Source organism: Sebastes umbrosus, chromosome 12 (assembly GCF_015220745.1).
Source record: "Sebastes umbrosus isolate fSebUmb1 chromosome 12, fSebUmb1.pri, whole genome shotgun sequence".
NCBI lineage: Eukaryota > Metazoa > Chordata > Actinopteri > Perciformes > Sebastidae > Sebastes > Sebastes umbrosus.
Genome location: NC_051280.1, coordinates 15,506,737 through 15,525,809, shown reverse-complemented (window position 1 = coordinate 15,525,809; position 19,073 = coordinate 15,506,737). Strand labels below are relative to the sequence as shown.

Genomic DNA, 19,073 nt, shown 5'->3' with positions numbered 1-19,073 from the left:
AACGTTAAAAAATAAATCATAAGTATGTTCACTATTTCCCTTTGAGACTTTACAGCTTTCGCTAAACTACATTAATGGCTTGCACACCCACACAGGTGTTTTCACTTATTCTGGCTGAATAGTGGTCTGCAAAGGTTGAAGTCTGTGGAGCTGCATTGGTCATTAAACTACATGAACGATAAATGGAATGATAAAAGTGCATTTTTTCATCCTAATAGGTGCAACAAAACTATAGTCAGAACTATAATTACTAGGCTTAATTCCATTTAGCTGCTTCAGTTTCAGGTTCAATCTCTTTTGTTTAACACTAATGGTATGATAAATGTAATATGGAAATATATTTTGGTCACTAAAGTAAAAGGGGAAAACAGTTTTCCAAAATAGTGTGTTTCACTACCCTCTGTATGCACCAGTACTGTAGTACTATACTGTATGGTGTTGTATACATAAAACATGTGTCAGGTAATCAGAAAGATACATAAAGAGAGAATATCTTCAAGAAAATCCATTATCAGACAAAGACTTGTTTTGACAATGCATGTGTGTATAACAATATATGTTCAGATGCCACCATAATAACAAAAGGTGTGATCAGTGTTAACATCTAATAAGTAAAGTAAATCAAGAAAATACATTTAAATATATGCAAAAACTGTCAGTTTCCCACAGAAACTGGTTTCTGTGTGAGTAGTTATTGCAACACTCAAGGTCACATGTATCAAGGTTTTTGATGTTTTCCCAGGCTTTATATTTAAATAAATAAATAAAAGACATCCAATAACAGTGGCAACTTGAGGACACCTTTATTTTTTTTATATACAGCTATTGTACACATAAAAACCCACAAAGTATTTGCATTCCAGGAAGTTATGATACAAATCTCCATGTTTTTGGTTAAGTGAGTTTCACAGAATCGGCTTTCTTCAGGCAAATAAAACAAAAACACAAACCTTAAAATGAACATTTCCAAAGATTCCTTTACCTTTAAAGCTCATCAGCTGATACTGTTTATTGTTATTTTTTCTCTCTAAATGTTACAAACAGCATAATTTCTCTGTACATTATTAGTAAGTAATAGAGTAATGTTAATTTGTGAAGCAAATGTGTCATGTGGGTGTCTACGGTGTTTCTACAGTCATCGTCTGCAATGGTTCGTACAACATCAGATCATGGTAAAATTACATGCCCAACAATTCAAAAAATCAAATGTTAAATATAATTGTTGGGAAAGTCTCATTTAAAGGGTGTAGACTGGTAAAAATAAAACAGTTTTGAAGGATAATTTTAAAGGTTCCAGGTTTGTTCGAGGCATGATTTAACAAAAATGCAGAGTGAAATAACAAATAAGCATCTTTTCTATGTTATTGTATAACTGTATTCATATCTCACATCTTATTATGTTCAATACCAAAAAGTAAAATGACGAGGGAAATCAGGCAGTTTTTCCCCCTGCACATTCATTCACACTGTAAAAAAATCCAGCATTATTGAGTGTTACTTATTAGTATCCACATTGTCTGGTAAAGTATCAGATCGCCTCTTCGTCATGGCTTGTTGTATTGATCCGGTCTAATAGATGGCAATGGTGTGATGATCACAATGTATTTACAAAACAACTAATTTATAAGAAAATGTAGTTACATATTCACACACCCCACAGATAAATACTGTTAAGAGCAACACTGAATCATTTAGAAACATCTTCAGAAATGAAAATACCTATTGACACAAATGATATAATTTGATCCATTCATTTATTTTCTGCATCCCGCAACTATTTGAGATGTATTATTACTCTCTATCATCAAGTACAAGTCAGGAAATAGACCTTATTTTATTATCAGTGTTCTGTGTGAATTGGCAACTACAGTTTCAGGAAGAATTGTTCTGTTCTTTTTTGTTTTGGGTTCACATTTGATCAAACATCCAGAGGGCTCGCGGCCTCGAAGCACTGATGCAAAAAGAGTCACATTAACCTTCAGTCTGTACACCCGTCGTACAGAACACCTCTCTGGGATTCATGCTGTGCCTCCTGTCCCTAGCACCTGTCGTCCTCCTCTGTGTCACTGAGAGCGTCGCAGCCCGCAACAGAGGTCGTCTGCGCCAGGCGCTTCCGGAAGTGTCCGTTGGGGACCTGCCAGCCAGTCCGCAAGCGAGGGCGGCCCGAGCTGATGGTGTTTGAGCGTCCCAAGCTGCAGGCTACGGCCGCCTCGAAGGTCAACGTCTCCATGGGCCCGGAGGGGTCTGGGCTGTGGTCGCCCTCTTGGGCGGCGAGGAACGGCTCGGAAGGGTAGCGTCGAGGTGGGGACGGGTCTCGGTCTTCCTCGCTCCGCCTCTCGCCTGCGACCCCCTCTTGGGTCTCCCAGTTGGGTTTGCCTCGCCTCATGGTGTTTGGGCTGCCCTGCTCATCCTCGTCCTCGCCGACGGAGGGGTGCAGCGGGGAGTAGGAGATGTGAGGGCGAGAGCGGGTCTGTGGTGTGGGTCGTCGGCCGCTGGGGGTGCTGGACTCTGAGGTGGAGGGCACGGGGCTGTCCGAGCTGTTGCCCTGGAGACGAGAATGAAAACAAAATGAAACAAACAATGACTTTATGGATCTTTATGGTCTTTTCCAGGACATCTGGTAACTTAAACCTGTCAAAATTTAAAGAAGCATTCCAACAATTTAGCAATGGAGGGGAAATTTGCACATTCAATTTTAATTTTACAGACTTTAACCTCTTCCACTCCTTGAGGGCGCCAGTGCTCTTAGCCGACTTTATTTTTTTCAGAGGCTGTAGCAGGTATAGTAGCCATTTAATTGACCATTTTTTAAACGTAAATTGTCACAGAATTGTCACATGTTTTTGGGATACAGTGTAAATATAGTACACACAGCATTTGTATCTTTATAAAATGTTGAACTATGTTGTATGTATGGAGCTGTAATGTATGCAAAAAACACACAGACAACATACTGTACATACAGTATCTATTCATCAACATGAACCTTTTTTCTTCTGTCTATTCACAGTACCCATTTATCATATATTAGACTACATTGTGCTATTTAATATGATAATATAGGCAACATTTACAAAAGGATTAGACACTTCTGAAGACTGAAATGTATATTTCACTCACTCTACCATCCCAACAAAGATTTGCTTCATCTACTGTAGAAGGGCCATTAAAGTTTTTCAGCTGGACATGTGGCAACTGTTGGATAATGTAAGAGCTTGTCCAGACATAATGAAATTAGTTTATATTTCATTTAGTTTGCTAATTGCTTGATAATGTAATGAACTAGGGCTGGATTTGCAATAGAGAGAACAAGCGACAGATGGATGTTTTTGCAGGTTGATTTGGAAAGATAAAAAGTTAAAAAGAAAAAGGTAACGTTACAATAAATAGAAAATATGCTCGGTGTGAAAGAGGTAATAATGTTGTATTCTGGAGGGATTTCTGATCATTTTTATCATTTCGTGAGTGGTAAAAAAATGGTTAAATTTAGCACCACATCTATGTTACAAATGGTGTCAACACAAGAATTGCTACAGCAACTTATGAGACATAATAGAGCACGGGGATGGCCATCATATACTTCTATCATAATGTTCTTCACCCTAAAATACATTAAAAATGTATTTCGATTATTTAATTAATCAATTGTTTTCTAATTTATGATTTATGACTAGAATAACTTGACACACAGTGTCGAGCTGCATCTCAAATTAATTTTCAGGTTGCCAGCTTTCAGATGATGTGAACCACTTCTATGTGACATCTACTGCTGACCTGCTATCTCCCCCTGAAAATCCCCTGGACCCCCTAAAAAAGACAAAAATGGATCTATGAAAAAGAGAGGGGGGAGTGGAAAAGGTTAAAGTGTGTTGTGTTAATTTGTGACTCTGCCTGGTTGCTGCCCAAGTCCCTGAATCAGTTAGTTGGACAAAGCTCCTCTGACCCACCTGTTTGTCTCGGGGGTGTGCTCTCTCTGCACTAGAGGATCTTGAGGGCTGCAAACTTCTTTCCTCTGAGTTACAACGAGACGCTTCTGGAGAGAGGAGGTGACAGCGCTCCTTAGACCGGCCACGCTCCCTGTCGCCCTGATGCCAGCGCTCCGAACGAGAAACTAGAGGGAAGGCATTCAGGAGAGGAAACGACATAAAATTACAAAATGGCAAAAGTGTCTAACGTGGGTGCATTATTTTGTTCTACATTGACCATTCCTGTATTTTAACACCAGTGTTCCATGTTTGTAAAGGCCTCATACTGTATGCACACAAGCTGATGTGATAATAACTGGTGAGCAGGACTAACCAGCAGCCTTGTAGCTTTTGTGACGAGGTCGATAAACTCTCTCGGGACTTTTCTCCTCCTGCGAAAGTCCGTTCACCCGCTGATCTGCAACAGTGGAGGATGAACGTTTCATGGAGCCGCTTGCACCCTCCGTCTGCTTGAAAACACACACAAACAAAACAGACAAACATGCAAGCACAAGAAACATACACAAAGAAAACATGAAACCAGTGTAACTACATTCTGATTATTTAATTCAGGAACAAGTGGACCATTGCAGAGAGGTGCAAAAACAAAACATGCTTTATCAGTGCAAAACAACAGTGCATCCTAATAAACGTGTTAGGTTTAGTTGCCTCTATTCTGGAGATGAGAGAGCTCAAGGTAAGAAGGCATCAGCATTCACAGATCACACCCCATTTTAACAATTCTTTGACCTTATTCAGACACCCAAGGTAGCAAAAGACAAACCAAAACTTCTGGGCATCACAAAAAGGAACAAGTCACTTTGGCATTAGAGCCCATGCAGCCACTGACGTCCTCAAGATCCAGCACAGAGGCCATGTCATGGAAGATGTGTGTACCTGCGACTCTACAGCCAGACGGGGCATGGAAGAGGCCCGCACACACAGACCCCTCCCTAGTGGAAGCTCCTGTGGGGCTTCAATCCCCCTACTGCACTCGCCCACCTAGGGGAGTACAGAAACAAGAGAGGAGGGCAAGGAGAGACACCAATCAGCCTCGTCCCTGCCAGGACTGCCCTTTATATACGGAGGTCCAGTTCAGGTGAGAGGAGGGCAGACAAGCCATTTCATCGCTAAGGGTCAACTATCATAGACATCACCATAGCCATCCAATCAGAAGCCATTCCAGCCAAAAAATGGACACTAGCAACAGGAAAACTGACTTCAAGGAGGAATAGAAACAGTGGAGAAGACGAGTGATAATAGACAATAAACAGAACAGTTCACAGGGAAAGATGGAGTCCATATTTCAGCTTGGAAGTACATTCAGTCATGCACGTTCAGATCTTAATAGCTACACAAACAGAGCCAGACGACATCTGTCTAGGGGCCGAACACATTCCTCTGCCAGAACAAACACTAGTATGTGCGGATTTCATATCATTCACCTAGCAAGCGATGTAGACCAGTAAAACCAGACAGTAGAGACACAGCAAAACAACGAGTTTGACAATCTGTCTTTGCTAAATCCAACCTCCACAGGACTAAAAGACAGGAGCACAGAGAGCAGCGCTGCCGTGCTCCGCAAAGCACGGAGACAAGTTACAATTGACCTCTAAAAATGATTCAAGAAACAATCTGAGAAGGACAATTGCTGTTTCATTTAACTGTCCACAACCCATACACATAGGTAACATGTGACAAGCCAACGATGCTTTGTTTTAAGGTGGTCACAAGTTTAAAAATGTTAAGAACCACTGCTTTAAGACATGGTTGTGGTATTAATGGTTGTAGACTCATGTTGGTCCTCTTTCTTACCAGATCCTTCTGTTGACTAGCTTCAGTGTCGGAGCTTATGGGCTGCAAAAACAGTTCCTGAGGTGAGATGGGGCTCAAAGCCACAAAGCCTCCTCTGGTCCTGTATTGGGACAGAGAAAAACAGTAAACAAACACATAAATAGAGACACAAGTACAAATATTACAAATATGCACACATGCACAGACTCACAGGGCTGAGCCTGCGCTGTGGGCCATCATTGGCAGCGTCTCGGTGTTGGACAGAATGTCCTCGGGGAGCGTAGAGGCGTCCAGACGCTTAAACATTAAGCTACTCTTCTGAAAAGAGAAAAACAAAAACACAACAAATCAAATAGAGGTCAGAGGGCTTCATCCCAATTTCATTTTCACGTTTTAAGAAGGTCAAAAAGAATTGAGTACTCTACAAGCCAAACACAAGTAACTAATGCACATTGCCATTCCTCTCTCTATGTACATAGTTATGTTTGGCAACAGTGGAGGATTAAGGAATATGGCCAAATGGGAAGGAACTTGATTCTTGTTTTGCTAGACTGCAATTCTTTCTAAATTTCTTTTTTCCAAGTTCTTCTTTCTGTTTTTTTCATGCTTCTGTTTTTTTTATTAACATCTTAAAGTTAAGCTAATGTCAAAGCTAATTTAAAAAAAAAAAATTCTCTATGTAATTGATCCAATTTTGCCTTAAATGTGTGCTATAGTACTGTAAGAGGAAATAATAACAGATCCCATAGACATGGCTGTCTGAAACTGTGCGGTGAGGTTGGGTGTTTTTTGTTTTTCTTCTCCTCCTTTTTCAAAATCTATTCATGCATCTCTTTTCTCTGAATATAAAATTGTAAAACAGGGCGAGGAAGTGGATAACAGCACGCAGAGCTGACCTGAGCTTCAAGTTGCTGCCTGAGCTTCTTGGCTTTGTTCTGTTTGAAGTAGTCCATTATCATCATCGAAGCGTAGATCTTCCCCACCGTCATGTCCGTATCTGTGAGGGCAGACACGCTACATTAACTGTTACTGCTCGTCTCTCAGCATTACAGTGAGTATTTCCTCCATAGTAAGAGCCAAACCTTTGTTGATAGGTACCAGCAGGTCCAAGTTCTTCTGGGGCAGATAAGGCCAAATGATGCTGATCTCTCTCTGTAGTTCAATATCCAGAGCAATACGGTCCTCGCCACCTGTGACAAACATCCACATTCAGCCACTTTGGAACATAGCATATGTTACATCAATGGTTTTACTAAAGCTGAACGATTAATCGATTAATCGATTAGTTAATTGATGTCATTTTTTCAAGCATGGAAACCAAACATGCCCTAATGAAAAAAGCACATGTGAAATGCAATCTTTCACGTGGAAAAGTTAATTCCACATGTGAACTAACTAACCAACCAACCAACCAACCAACCAATCAACTAACTAACTAACAAATAACTAATAACTAATAACTAATAACTAATAACTAATAACTAATAACTAACACATAACTATTAACTAACTAATAACTAACAAATAACTATTAATTAACTAATAACTACCGAACAAATAACAAACTAATCACTAACTCATAACTTTCTCAATTGTGAGGATTTGCTTCAGTGTTTGTTTTATATGACAGCAAATAGAATATTTTTTAGTTTTGGATTGTCGGCCGGACAAAACTAACAATTTGACATCATTTTGGACATTTTCACAATTTTAGGACATTTTATTGACCAAACGACTAATCTATTATCAAAAACATAATGAGCAAATAAACAATAAGGAAAATAATTGTTAGCTGAACCCCTGGATGCCATATCACAATCATGACATGCTAATTAGTGACTCTGACCTCTGGCTATTTTGATGTCCAAAGCTGTGCGGATGAGCGACATCAGGGTGGAGGTGAAGTGGACGGACATGTCCTCATCCACAGGCATGTTCATCAACACCAACCTCTGAGAGACAACGAGGGACAGAGAATTATTTATTCACCTCAGCGTACACAAAATACCACACACAAAAGGTTTTTAAGTCTCTATACATTTTCCTAAATTCAATAATAGTTGAACAACATTTGAAATTGTTCCTCAGAGATTTCCACAGTTTGATTCCACACACTGAAATACACACCTGCTTTAATGTAGATTAATCAAATTTCTCCCTGTGATCGACATCAGCTCAACAATCCTTCAGTTTTATTACCCTGACTTGATAAAACAGTCTGCTGGTATGATCCCTTGAATCCACCTTATTTACAATTCATATAGCTCATTAGTATATATAATGGATTTATATCATACAGATAGGATTTTACTTGAGTTTTATTTCATCTAGCCCTTCTGTGTTTATTAAAAAAAGAGATCATGTTTTCAGTACCTTGTAGGCGATCTTAGCAGGACACTTTTTGCCGAGGCCCAGTGGTGGTGACATGTGTGTTAACATCTCATACATGGCAGTGTAGTGGATCCGACCACTTCAGAGTGATAGGGGAGGGGAGGACAGAGAAACAGAAGCAGAAGAAGACGGAGACGTTATTCAAAAGTGGCATAAAACTTAGATCTAATCCAGATGAAGACAAACAGTTCCCCTTTCAAGGTCTTGTACTTGTTATGAGGTATTTGAGATTTTTAGAACCATGTTTTCTTTTCCTCTAGATGCTCTTTTTTGACTTGAATCAACTTGTGCTAAACATGACAGCTCATTGCACTGAAAAATGTGTTTCACACGCCTTGATGGCCCTCTGCTGGATAAAGATGGAACATGAATGTTGATCTGGTCTGCATCATGTGAAAAATGCAGCAGTAATAAGATCAACTCTCACCATGCCAGACGATCATACTCCCCCCAGATGCGAACAAACTCGTCCAGGTGATGGGGACCCAGGATTGAGGAGTCTCGCGTCAGGTACTCAAAGTTATCCATGATCACAGCCACGAACAGATTTAGCATCTAAAAGGGGACATAAAGAAGAAAAGCATTGTGAACCTACAGCAGAGGAATTGATAAGTACGTATATAAACAAAGAGTGTTGTTTTTTTGTGAAGCGCTGACCAAGAACGAGCTGAAGAAAATGAATGAGACGAAGTAGCAATAAGCAAAGTCAGTCCCACAGCCTCCCTCGTGGTCTGGAGACGTGACGAGGGGGGAGATGGATGTGTCTGTTTCACACTCCCGACTCGACAGACAAGAAAGCATAATCTCCTGCCAGGACTCCCCTGTCGCACTCCTGGTGGTTTAAACACAAACATCTAGTAGTGACATCAAATTAAGATCCATTTTATAGAAATTAAAAAGGAGAATTAAGAGAATTGAAACTGAAGGCATCGAGGCTTGAAAGGTATTATTTTGATAAGCCCACCTGAAGAGCAGCATCAGTGCACCGGAAAAGGTCTTAAAATTGTTGTGTTGATTGATGTGACTCTCATCATTCAGCTTGATGTTTCCAAATACCTGCAGAAAACAGGTTGTTTATTTCAATGGATCCTCGTAGCAGTTGTACGTCAATGTCCATACATTGAAAAATGTCCAAATAAAACATTAATACAATCATGAAAGCAATCAATTATATATTATATATAAATAATAGGGCTGTCAATCAAATAAAATATTTAATCGCGATTAATCACATGATTGTCCATGATTAAATCAATCACACTTTTTTTATCTGTTCAAAATGTACCTTAAAGGGAGATTTGTCAAGTATGCAATACTCACTTTCAGCAAATATGCTGCTTTATCCAAATTAATGTATATATTTATTATTGGAAATCAATTACCAACACAAAACAACGACAAATATTGTCCAGAAACCCTCACAGGTATTGCATTTAGCATAAAAAATATGCTCAAATCATAACATGGCAAAGGCAACAAGAGCTGTCAGTGTGTCAGTGTGCTGACTTGACTATGACTTGCCCAGAGCTGCATGAGATTATCATAAAGTGGGCATGTCTGTAAAGGGGAGATTCGTTGGTACCCAGAGAACCCATTTTCATTCACATATCTTGAGGTCAGAGGTCAAGGGACACCTTTGAAAATGGCCATGACCGTTTTTCTTCACCAAAATTTAGCGCAAGTTTGGTGCGTTATTTAACCTCCTTCGCGACAAGCTAGTATGGGTTTTGTAGTTTCATATGATGCCAGTATCTTCACTCTAGCTTTAAAACTGAGCCTGCTACAACCTCCGAAAGATCGATTGCATTAATGCGTTAGAGAAATTAGTGGCGTTAAAACGATTTCCGCGTTAACGCGTTATCACGTTAACTTTGACAGCCCTAATAAATATCAATAAATGGTTCAAATGACCTCATATAATAAACACTACGGGTGTAACTAACGATTATTTTCATTATCAATTCAACTGCAGATTATTTTCTAGATTAATCAATTAATCGTTGGTCTATAAAATGTCAGAAAATAGTGAAAAATGTGCATCCCAGTTTCTCAAGGTCCATGGTGATGTCTTTAAATGTTGTGTTTTGTCAGTCCAAAACCTCAAAATATTCAATTTAATATGATATAACACAGGAATTTTTGAGAGGCTGAAAACTAAATATTCTGCCATTTTTGCATTAAAAATTATTTTAACAATGAAATATTGGTGAAGGATACCTGCATTCCAATTATGGCGTATATGAAGAAAAGCATAGCAATGAGAAGACAGACATAAGGAAGAGCCTGTTGGGAGAAGAGACAGCAAAGACAGTTAATTAATAAAAGTTACACTGCTTTAAAAACATTATCCTTGCGCTAGTAGTTAAAGTGAAAAGAAATAAGTAAAATGTTCGACCTTGAAAGATTGTACAAAGGTCCACAGCAGGATACGGATGGTGTAACCCTGCCTCAGCAGCTTGATCAACCTGGCCGTTCGGAAAAGCTTCAAGAAACTCATGTTGATGGTGTTCACCGACTGACGCACCAATGGTTGGAGAGAGGGTGACACAAGAGAGAGGGAGGGAGGAAGGGTGGGAGAGAGTGGCAGACAGAAGGGAGAGACAGGATGTAAAACACAGATGGCAATATTCATCACAACATGACTTAAGTTGTGTCTGGAGGCAGGGATCGTAACACACGAGGGAAACTTGGAAAGAAAGAATGCTGCATTTAAACGCTGCTTATTTCTGTCTTCATTTTTTTAGGGTCACAACATTGTGAAGATGAATGGTGTCTTGGCAGTGTCTTACCTGTAAATCCACAATTATCTCAGTGATGCTGCCAAGGACAGTGATGAAATCAAAAATATTCCAAGTATCTCGAAAGTAGTTCTGCGGCAAAAGAAAACGTTTTAAGTGATTTAACTCAATAGACAAATTCTTCACATCAGTGAAGCTAGGATGGGATTTAAATTGCTTCAGTTTTTGATCTCTTCTTGTGTTAATTCTCACCACCAAACCGAAGGCCATGATCTTGAGTATACACTCCATGGAGAAGAGGACGGTGAATGCCGAGTTGAGGTGTTTTAGGACCATGTCGTAGGCTGTCGGGGCTGAGTGGTACTGTAGGAAAAGACAACGGGTCGAAAATGTAAAATAACACCATTGTTACTGATCACTTTGAATTTGTTTTACTGATTGATTACATTTCAGTAGACATGACAAGTACCTCCACACACACACTTTCAAAGTTCATAATGATGGATTAGCATGTTTCAGCCCATAAATTTTGCATATCTCACAATACTGACAACCATCAAGTTTATAGATTGATTTGTTTTGCCTTTCACACAGTTAACTTCAGTACAGTATGAAGATGTTTGTGCAGACTTGGCAATCACACTGAACATTTCATTGCCTTTATTGCTATTTTTATTAACATTTAATTATTGTCATATGGTGCAGCAATTTCAGGAGTAAAAGAAAACGTGGTACATGATACATTCAGGTGCTTGTTGGAAGTTCTGATATCTAAGATTTGTGAGGAAAAGCATGGTCTTTGGTGTCAATAAAACCTCAACAACAAACAATAAATAAAACATTAAAGGACCAGTGTGTAACAATTAGGGGGATCTATTGGCAGAAATGGAATGTAATACTAATAACTGTGTTTTCTTTGTTTTTTCTTTGTTTTCTTTTAGTGTATAATCGCCTGATAATAAGAATCGTTGTGTTTTTGTAACCTTAGAATGAGCTGTTCATATCTACATATGGAGTGGGTCCTCTTCACGGAGCTGGCTGCCGTGTTTCTACAATAGCCCAGAACGGAAACCTAACTTTTTCTGCTTGGGCCGGAGTCGATAATGTTACCCGCGAAACAAAACACGGGAAACCTCTGCACAAATTCTTCATCTTCCACTGTACATTCACTTGATATTCTCAGAGCTAAACTAACTCTATCTTCTGCTCCACTCGCTCACTTGTTCGCTCACACTAGGGATGGTAATTTAGATTTTTTTTAAAACCGATAACCGACCCTCGTTAACCGATCATTATCTGTTAACCGTCAAGATTGCCAGCTGCAGTGTATGTGCAAAACAGACAACTGAGTCCCCAGTTCACCTGTCCAGGAGAGTTACTAGCGCAGCCACGACGCTGTGTGTATTGTCGTGGACACATGCAGCCACTTTCCCAGTAAAAGTCTCCACTGCACCATTTAGTCTAGTTGCGGGGTTGTCAACTGTGTGTCTGCCTGGCTACTCTGTCTGCCCGGCGAGTTTCCGACAGACTGTGTGTGTGTTTGTGCTACGTTTGCAGCTAAAGTGTTGCTGGTGGCTTCGTGCTCGCCGTTGTCACACACATACGGTCTATCAACCCGGCGTAACGTTAGCGAGTGTAAAACAGACTGCGTGTGTGGTGGCGGTGAGTGTGGGTTTTTTGGTGGCGTTATAGCTGTGAACAGAGTTGTAGCGGTGTGTGTACAGTTTATTTGTCGGTGAATAAAACAACAATGTAACAACTTCTCAGCTCAAGACCCAAGCCAGCTTCTTGTATCTGCAAACACCGGCTCAGACTCTCTTAAGGTGGGCTGTTAAGGTGGACCAGCTTTTCTCTTTAAAGTGACAAGCCGTTCCTCTGAGTTTTGCTCAGCTTTTTAATGAATTTTCAATATTTCTTTTAACCATTTAACCGATAGCGTTAGTCGGTTAACGGTTAATCATTAAAATCCCTAGCTCACACCATCACACACATTCGCCGCCGCTCTCTCTTTCTCTCTCTCACTTCACCACTCACTTCCCACGTGTACGCACACACTCTACACACCGGCTCTGCTATTCTCCAAATGTCCTATGCTACTCTTAGAACAACAGGCTCTAGAGATGTCTTGCTAGATGTCACTAAATCATACACACTGCTCCTTTAACATTATGAAAATAATTCTGTGGTTTCTTTTATTGAAATGTTTTGTCTCAAGTCTCAAATGGGGTGGTTTCTCCAGATCAGACAGGTTGTAAACAAGCTGATAGTTTAGACAGATTACCTAAACCACTTTGTTTGGAGATAAAACCTAAAGTGAGTCCACGTCATAATCCCTTGTTGCACAGAAACAAATTACAGTACGTGTGCACTATAACATGCATACATGAGTATATACTGTTCCACTATGAAACCCCTTACCTTCATCATGAGGACCACCGTGTTGAGAGCGATCATGATGAGCACCGTGTACTCAAAAGAGGGCGATGCCACAAAGTGCCACAGTCTGTACTGGAAGGTTTGTCTGTTCTGGGGCATGTAGCGGGTCATCGGCTTGGCGCTGACGGTAAAGTCGATGCAAGCCCTCTGATGGACAGAAATTGAACAAAATAGACATAAATAAATATGTGTAAACGTAACTGTGTGTGTGTGTCTGCATATGTATTTCATCGTGATATACCTCGTTCTTCTCCAGACTGCACTCCTGAATCATCTTGTCACCCTGCTCCTGGAAGGTGATGATGATCAGAGCCACAAAGATGTTGACGAAGAAGAACGGGAAGACCACAAAGTAGACCACGTAGAAGACGGACATCTCCATCCGGTTCCCCCGACTCGGCCCCATGCTCTCCTCTGTAACATCGGTAGAGTGCTGCAGGACTCTAGCAGGAAAAAGACATGGAGAAAAGAGAGGTCATTTATCTTTTTTTAAGGCTATTGTGGCCAAATGTTTTAATTTACTTACACTTTGATCCCTTAAATTACAAGCGAAAATCCACTTACTGAGGCCATCCCTCTCCAGTTGAGACGGTGAAAAGAGTGAGGAGAGCCCAGCAGACGTTGTCGTAGTGAAACTCGTGTCTCCTCCACTCTCTCCTCTTCACCTCCTTTTTGTCTCTGCTGTAGTCAATGTAGTAGCCTCTGTAGGGAGCAGAGCAGCCCGGAGGTCATTGTTTCACTTATTTCACTCATTAAACCAGCAGAAGACAAAGATGTTAAAGCTTTTTGTTACGTGAAAATAATATCTATCTATCTATCTTATATATAAAGATTCTTTTTTGGGCTTTTATACATTTAATGGAGAGAGAGACAGTGATGGTTCTGAAAAGGGGAGAGAGAGGGAATGACATGCAGCAAAGGGCCAGAGGTCGGAATCGATCTCCGGGCCGCTGCGGTAAGGACTTAGCCTTTGTACATGGGGCACCTGCTCTACCAGGTTCAGTACACAGTATAAAGACTGAGGAACTGCACTTCTTTTACTGCACGTAATTTTCTGCTGCCTGCTTACACAAGTCTCTGTATTGTGAGCTATCTGTGTCAGGACTTCTGTGTAGGACTTGTCCATTGCACTCAAAGATCGGAAATGTTGTAGTTACGTAGTTGTGTATGTTAACTTCTTGCCAGAAAGTTCTGTTTTGCTTTCTTCTCTCCTAATTTTTGGGTAGTTACGTTTAGTATTGTAACTTTCTCTTCAGTTAATTCAGGTGGTTTTATTATTAGCCGAGGCTGGTTTGTTATTGTGGCTTGGGTTTTCCTTGAAGTTCACTTTAAAAGCCAAGAAGTTGTCTGTTACCCCTGTTTCCAGCAAGCCCCCAGGAAGAGCGCCGGGCTTTGAAGCAAATTTTACATAAAGGCCAAACAATGGAATTACAACTTTCGTGTCCGTCACGTGATGACATTGGGCTCAAAAAGACTTTTTCCAATAGACTTACATTGGGAAAAAGACGTCTATAACTCGGTGGATAATTTTGTTTTGAGGTAAATCAACTTCTCAGTATGAACACTTGAATAGCCCTTATTTAAATCATTAGGTCATAGAAGTTGTAAAAAGCACTAATAGCCGAATCCAGAGTCGTTTTCCTTTCTCTGTTCATGTGAATGAGACGGAGGCGGAGTTAAAGGAAACGCTACTGCGCCTGCTCTATGGGCCCAATGGATGCGGAAGATCGCTGGATGATCTGGGTACTAAGTCAAGCTTTTTTTGCTTCATGTGCCGCCACTGAGCAACTTTCATAGGAATGAACGAGGCCCCGCCTCCAACGCTGTATCCAGTTCTCTTTATACATCCTTGGTTTCCAGTCTTTGTGCTAAGCTAAGCTAACCGGCTGCTGGCCATAGCTTCACATTTACCAGACGAACATGAGAGTGGTGTGGAAATGAACAATTCAACTCTTCATATTCTGGTTGTATGTTACTCCCCTCTGCATTAGTCCGACTTGGTCTGTAGGAAAGACGAAGCTTGAGAGTTCTTGTTGGACTGGATCCATGTTCGATTTTCAGGTATATATTGATTCCAAACACTAATGTTGGCATTGAGAGACATAGACTGTGAGAGTGGTTTAGATCAGTGGTGGACAGTGAGTACCTTTGCACAAAATTGAGGTACTTGTTCTTGAGTATTTCCATTTTATACTACTTCATAATTCTACTACACTACACTTCAGAGGCAAATATTATACTTCTTTACTCCACTATTTTTATCTTATAACTTCAGTTATTGGTTACTTTGCATATTCAGATTAATAATACAAAGTATAATCAGCAAATAAACAATGATGATGTATTATGTACACATTAATGCATCAATAATTATAATCCAGTAAAAAAAGTAATATACATTATTTCTGAAATGGTAAAAGTACTTTTACTTTTGGTACTTTAAGTATATTTTGATGCTAATATGTTTGTACTGTTACTCAAGCAACATTTTTAAAGCAGGACTTTTACTTGTCACTGAATATTTCTACTCTGTGGTATTGTTACTTGTACTTAAATACTAGTTTTGAGTACTTCTTCCGCCACTGGTTTGGATATATCCACTTACTGGCATTCCTTCTCAGAATTCATGGAGCTGTCAGTGCAGTAGAAGAACTTCCCCTTGAAGAGCTGCACGGCGATGACAGCAAAGATGAACATGAAGAGCTGATACACGATGAGGATGTTGAAGACGTTCTTCAGAGATGTGACCACACAGTCGAAAACAGCCTGTAGCAAAGAAAGACAAGAGGGACGGCAAAGCAAGCACAATCTGTCAGAGATCTGTGAAATAACACCAAAAAGCAAAATACTGAAGTGTTTGCACCATACCTTGAGTTTAGGAAGCCGCTTGATGGTTTTAAGCGGCCGCAGAACCCTCAAAACTCTGAGGGACTTTATTGTCTTGATGTCTCGGCCTTTGGTGTTTCTGACGACATTGAAATACAGCACTTAGGAACATAGTAGTACACTCAAACTAGTGCACAAGGAAACATGGCACAGACACATTCAAAACGGTGAAAAAGAAAAACACAGTAAAAGCAACACAAGTGCATATCAAAGAAAAACAATGAAACAGAGAACTTCACCTTGAGTGTGTTTGTACGGAGCCCAGCAGGTGTTATGGGTAAAAGTTTTGATAATTTCTGCAAGTTGTACCCTTAAATTAATTATCTGTGAAAAGAAATTTGTAATAAGTTCACTTGCATTTATAATTTTTTACCTCAAATCATGAAATTATGCCTTAAAATGATTTTACTCCATCAAATTAGGAGGTCATAGAGTTAAATTACAATATTAATTTGATTTGTCCTTGTACTTGTATTACACCTGAAGCTTAAGCTGTGTGTGTAGTTTTATGTAGATATACTTTGGCTGATAACACAACCATATTTTATCTTTCTTTGTTCCAGTTTACGGAATATTGATTATTTTCTATTAATTATTCTGCAAAAATGAATAATATGAGGGTACAAATCATTAATTAGAGGGCAGAAATGATTTATTAGTGTGCCCAAATTGTTGAACATGTTCCCCCTGATACCTGTCGGGCTCTGCAGTTTGGTGAGATTTATACACGACAAAAAACACACACCGAATACAAAAAGGAAAAACCACACACATGAAAAATGATAAAAGAAATATATGAGAAGCTTATGGGAGACCTTAACATTTAGTGTGACTGAAATTTTTACCCCATCACATTCCTGGTAGCCCCAACAGTGACACAATCCACAGGAACAACAGAGAAAAATTGAGGCATAAAGAGAGATACACTGTGAGCAAAGCTCGGAGGATCAACAGCTATATTCACAACAGAGAAATTAACATACGATACAATCCTCTACGGTACATCAAAAGGCACAAAAGGTTTAGTAAGTTATCTGGAACACTCGCACGGGAAACGACGGCAAAAAGAAATATCGTACAGGCTTTTTAGCTTCACACTCTTCCCATGTGTATACCCCCAAATTACACAGAAATCTCTCTTTTCCCCTTGTTGTATTGTACATTTAAATCTGAGTTACACACTGCACAGGACCATGCATGCCTCCATATTTGCAGTTTTTGAGCTGCAATGTAGCAAAAATGTTTTCAAAGCTGCAAAAGGTGTCTTCGAGGGAAGGTCGTTTATAACAATACTGTACGCTCAGAAAATGATTTGCTGCAGTGAGTCAGTCATTAGTCATCGTCAGGCAGCACTATATAGTGACTCACGTTAGAGCAAATGCAATCAGAGCTCCCACCACCACGATGAAGTCCAGGATGTTCCACATGTCTCGGAAATAAGCGCCATCGTGCAGAATAAGACCCTGGTCTATCATCTGGAGGACAAACAACACATCCACACGGAGACACAAAGTGAACAGATTAAATACACACAGAGAACCCAAAACACCTCCGAACACATTTAGAGTATCTTTAATTCTATAAAAGTGGGATTGGTGTCATCAAAGTAGGGAAAAGATGTGTTTCAGTTACTCACCTTGATGATCATTTCAAAGGTGAACACTCCAGTGAAGACGTAATCAAAATAACGCAGGACCTGGATGATTGACAAACATAACAAATACAAATCAAAAGTTTATTAAAAACAGACTTTCCTGAGGGTGCATATGCTCATTTTGTATCATTCCCGCACACACTCACTAATTCTATACCATATCTACTGCATACTAATCTGTCATAGTATAAATAAATCAGCACTGCATCAGCTTTACCATTTTATGTTAACAGATAATTATACAATTTATCTATATACATCTATATATAAGGTTAATGTCAGACGTCAAACAAATTGCAACCTTGGAATGCCTCAGCCAATATAACTTTACAAAGAAAACGTAAAATGTCTGTGATTTTGTATTTCCTTGATGTGGATCTTTACTCTCTCTCATACTAAAGTGTAGCTGTTACTAGTTTGTGTGTGTTTGGTTACTCTTGACACTTTCCATGACACAGAGTTGTGAAAAACAAACTGCACAGCTATTTCCCAGACAAAACTGCCGATTCTCATCGTTTGTGTGTGTGAGAAACTAAATGTGTCACGACACATTGTTGCTGACACAGTGTTATGTCAACTTGAGATCAAACAGTCAACCTGGAAGCTAAAACTCCGTCAGATTTCCGTTCAGTCTTTTTCACTGTTATGGAAATAATTGCTTCCTTGAGGATAAACGTGTGTAAAAGATGGAGTATACATAGTAGTGGCAGCGGTCAGTGTAACACCATCAGATTGCTCTGGTGTGATGTCAAAACAATACATGTCATGACTGATCACGACCTTTGTATCAGTTCGACAAATCGAAGGCTGAGGTCGAACAGTATTTTTTGCTTAGGACGGTTCCTAACTGAGTGAAATGACCAGGAAGTATCTAAGTAGCAGCCATGATAAGAGCAGGTCAAATTCTCTAAATGCTAAGGAAAGATGCTTCAATGCTTCCTTTCTTATCTCCTTTAGCATAGGATACACTGGACCATCCTTTACCAAAGGAAAGGAGATAAAGCCGTCCCACAATAAAGTGACGTACCATTTCACCGTCAATCTGCCGTTGCTGTTTAATTGTACATTATGGTTAAATTGAAAACATCCCTCTTAGGAAGTGTGATTCTATTTTGGACAAGATTCCTTAATTGAATGGTACAGCATTGAGTTTGCCACTATACTAATTTTCTATGTGTTACAAAGTTGCATAGTGTTAAGTGCAGTCGG

The 19,073-nt window shown here is 39.8% G+C and overlaps 1 protein-coding gene across 7 annotated transcripts in view; it reads right to left on the bottom strand.

Moving 5' to 3' along the window:
• Nucleotides 1–778: 778 nt before the first annotated feature.
• The window catches only part of cacna1eb (calcium channel, voltage-dependent, R type, alpha 1E subunit b), a 70,934-nt gene continuing 52,639 nt past the window's right edge, over nt 779–19,073 (bottom strand). For 2 of the 7 annotated variants that reach the window (XM_037787669.1, XM_037787675.1), the window contains 25 exons: nt 17,847–17,906; nt 17,579–17,685; nt 17,056–17,067; nt 16,193–16,289; nt 15,930–16,090; nt 13,889–14,026; nt 13,566–13,767; nt 13,307–13,471; nt 11,141–11,251; nt 10,940–11,020; nt 10,546–10,665; nt 10,368–10,433; nt 9,115–9,206; nt 8,808–8,982; nt 8,578–8,705; nt 8,133–8,229; nt 7,606–7,711; nt 6,842–6,949; nt 6,656–6,756; nt 5,971–6,077; nt 5,781–5,880; nt 4,863–4,967; nt 4,300–4,435; nt 3,948–4,111; nt 779–2,545 (listed from right to left, as the gene is read on the bottom strand). In XM_037787669.1, coding sequence (XP_037643597.1) covers nt 2,039–2,545; nt 3,948–4,111; nt 4,300–4,435; nt 4,863–4,967; nt 5,781–5,880; nt 5,971–6,077; nt 6,656–6,756; nt 6,842–6,949; nt 7,606–7,711; nt 8,133–8,229; nt 8,578–8,705; nt 8,808–8,982; nt 9,115–9,206; nt 10,368–10,433; nt 10,546–10,665; nt 10,940–11,020; nt 11,141–11,251; nt 13,307–13,471; nt 13,566–13,767; nt 13,889–14,026; nt 15,930–16,090; nt 16,193–16,289; nt 17,056–17,067; nt 17,579–17,685; nt 17,847–17,906 — 3,246 coding nt within the window. In that variant the 3' untranslated portion in view covers nt 779–2,038. The remainder of the gene's footprint in view (nt 2,546–3,947; nt 4,112–4,299; nt 4,436–4,862; nt 4,968–5,780; nt 5,881–5,970; nt 6,078–6,655; nt 6,757–6,841; nt 6,950–7,605; nt 7,712–8,132; nt 8,230–8,577; nt 8,706–8,807; nt 8,983–9,114; nt 9,207–10,367; nt 10,434–10,545; nt 10,666–10,939; nt 11,021–11,140; nt 11,252–13,306; nt 13,472–13,565; nt 13,768–13,888; nt 14,027–15,929; nt 16,091–16,192; nt 16,290–17,055; nt 17,068–17,578; nt 17,686–17,846; nt 17,907–19,073) is intronic. The other 5 variants (XM_037787670.1, XM_037787671.1, XM_037787673.1 and 2 more) reach the window with 5 other exon arrangements.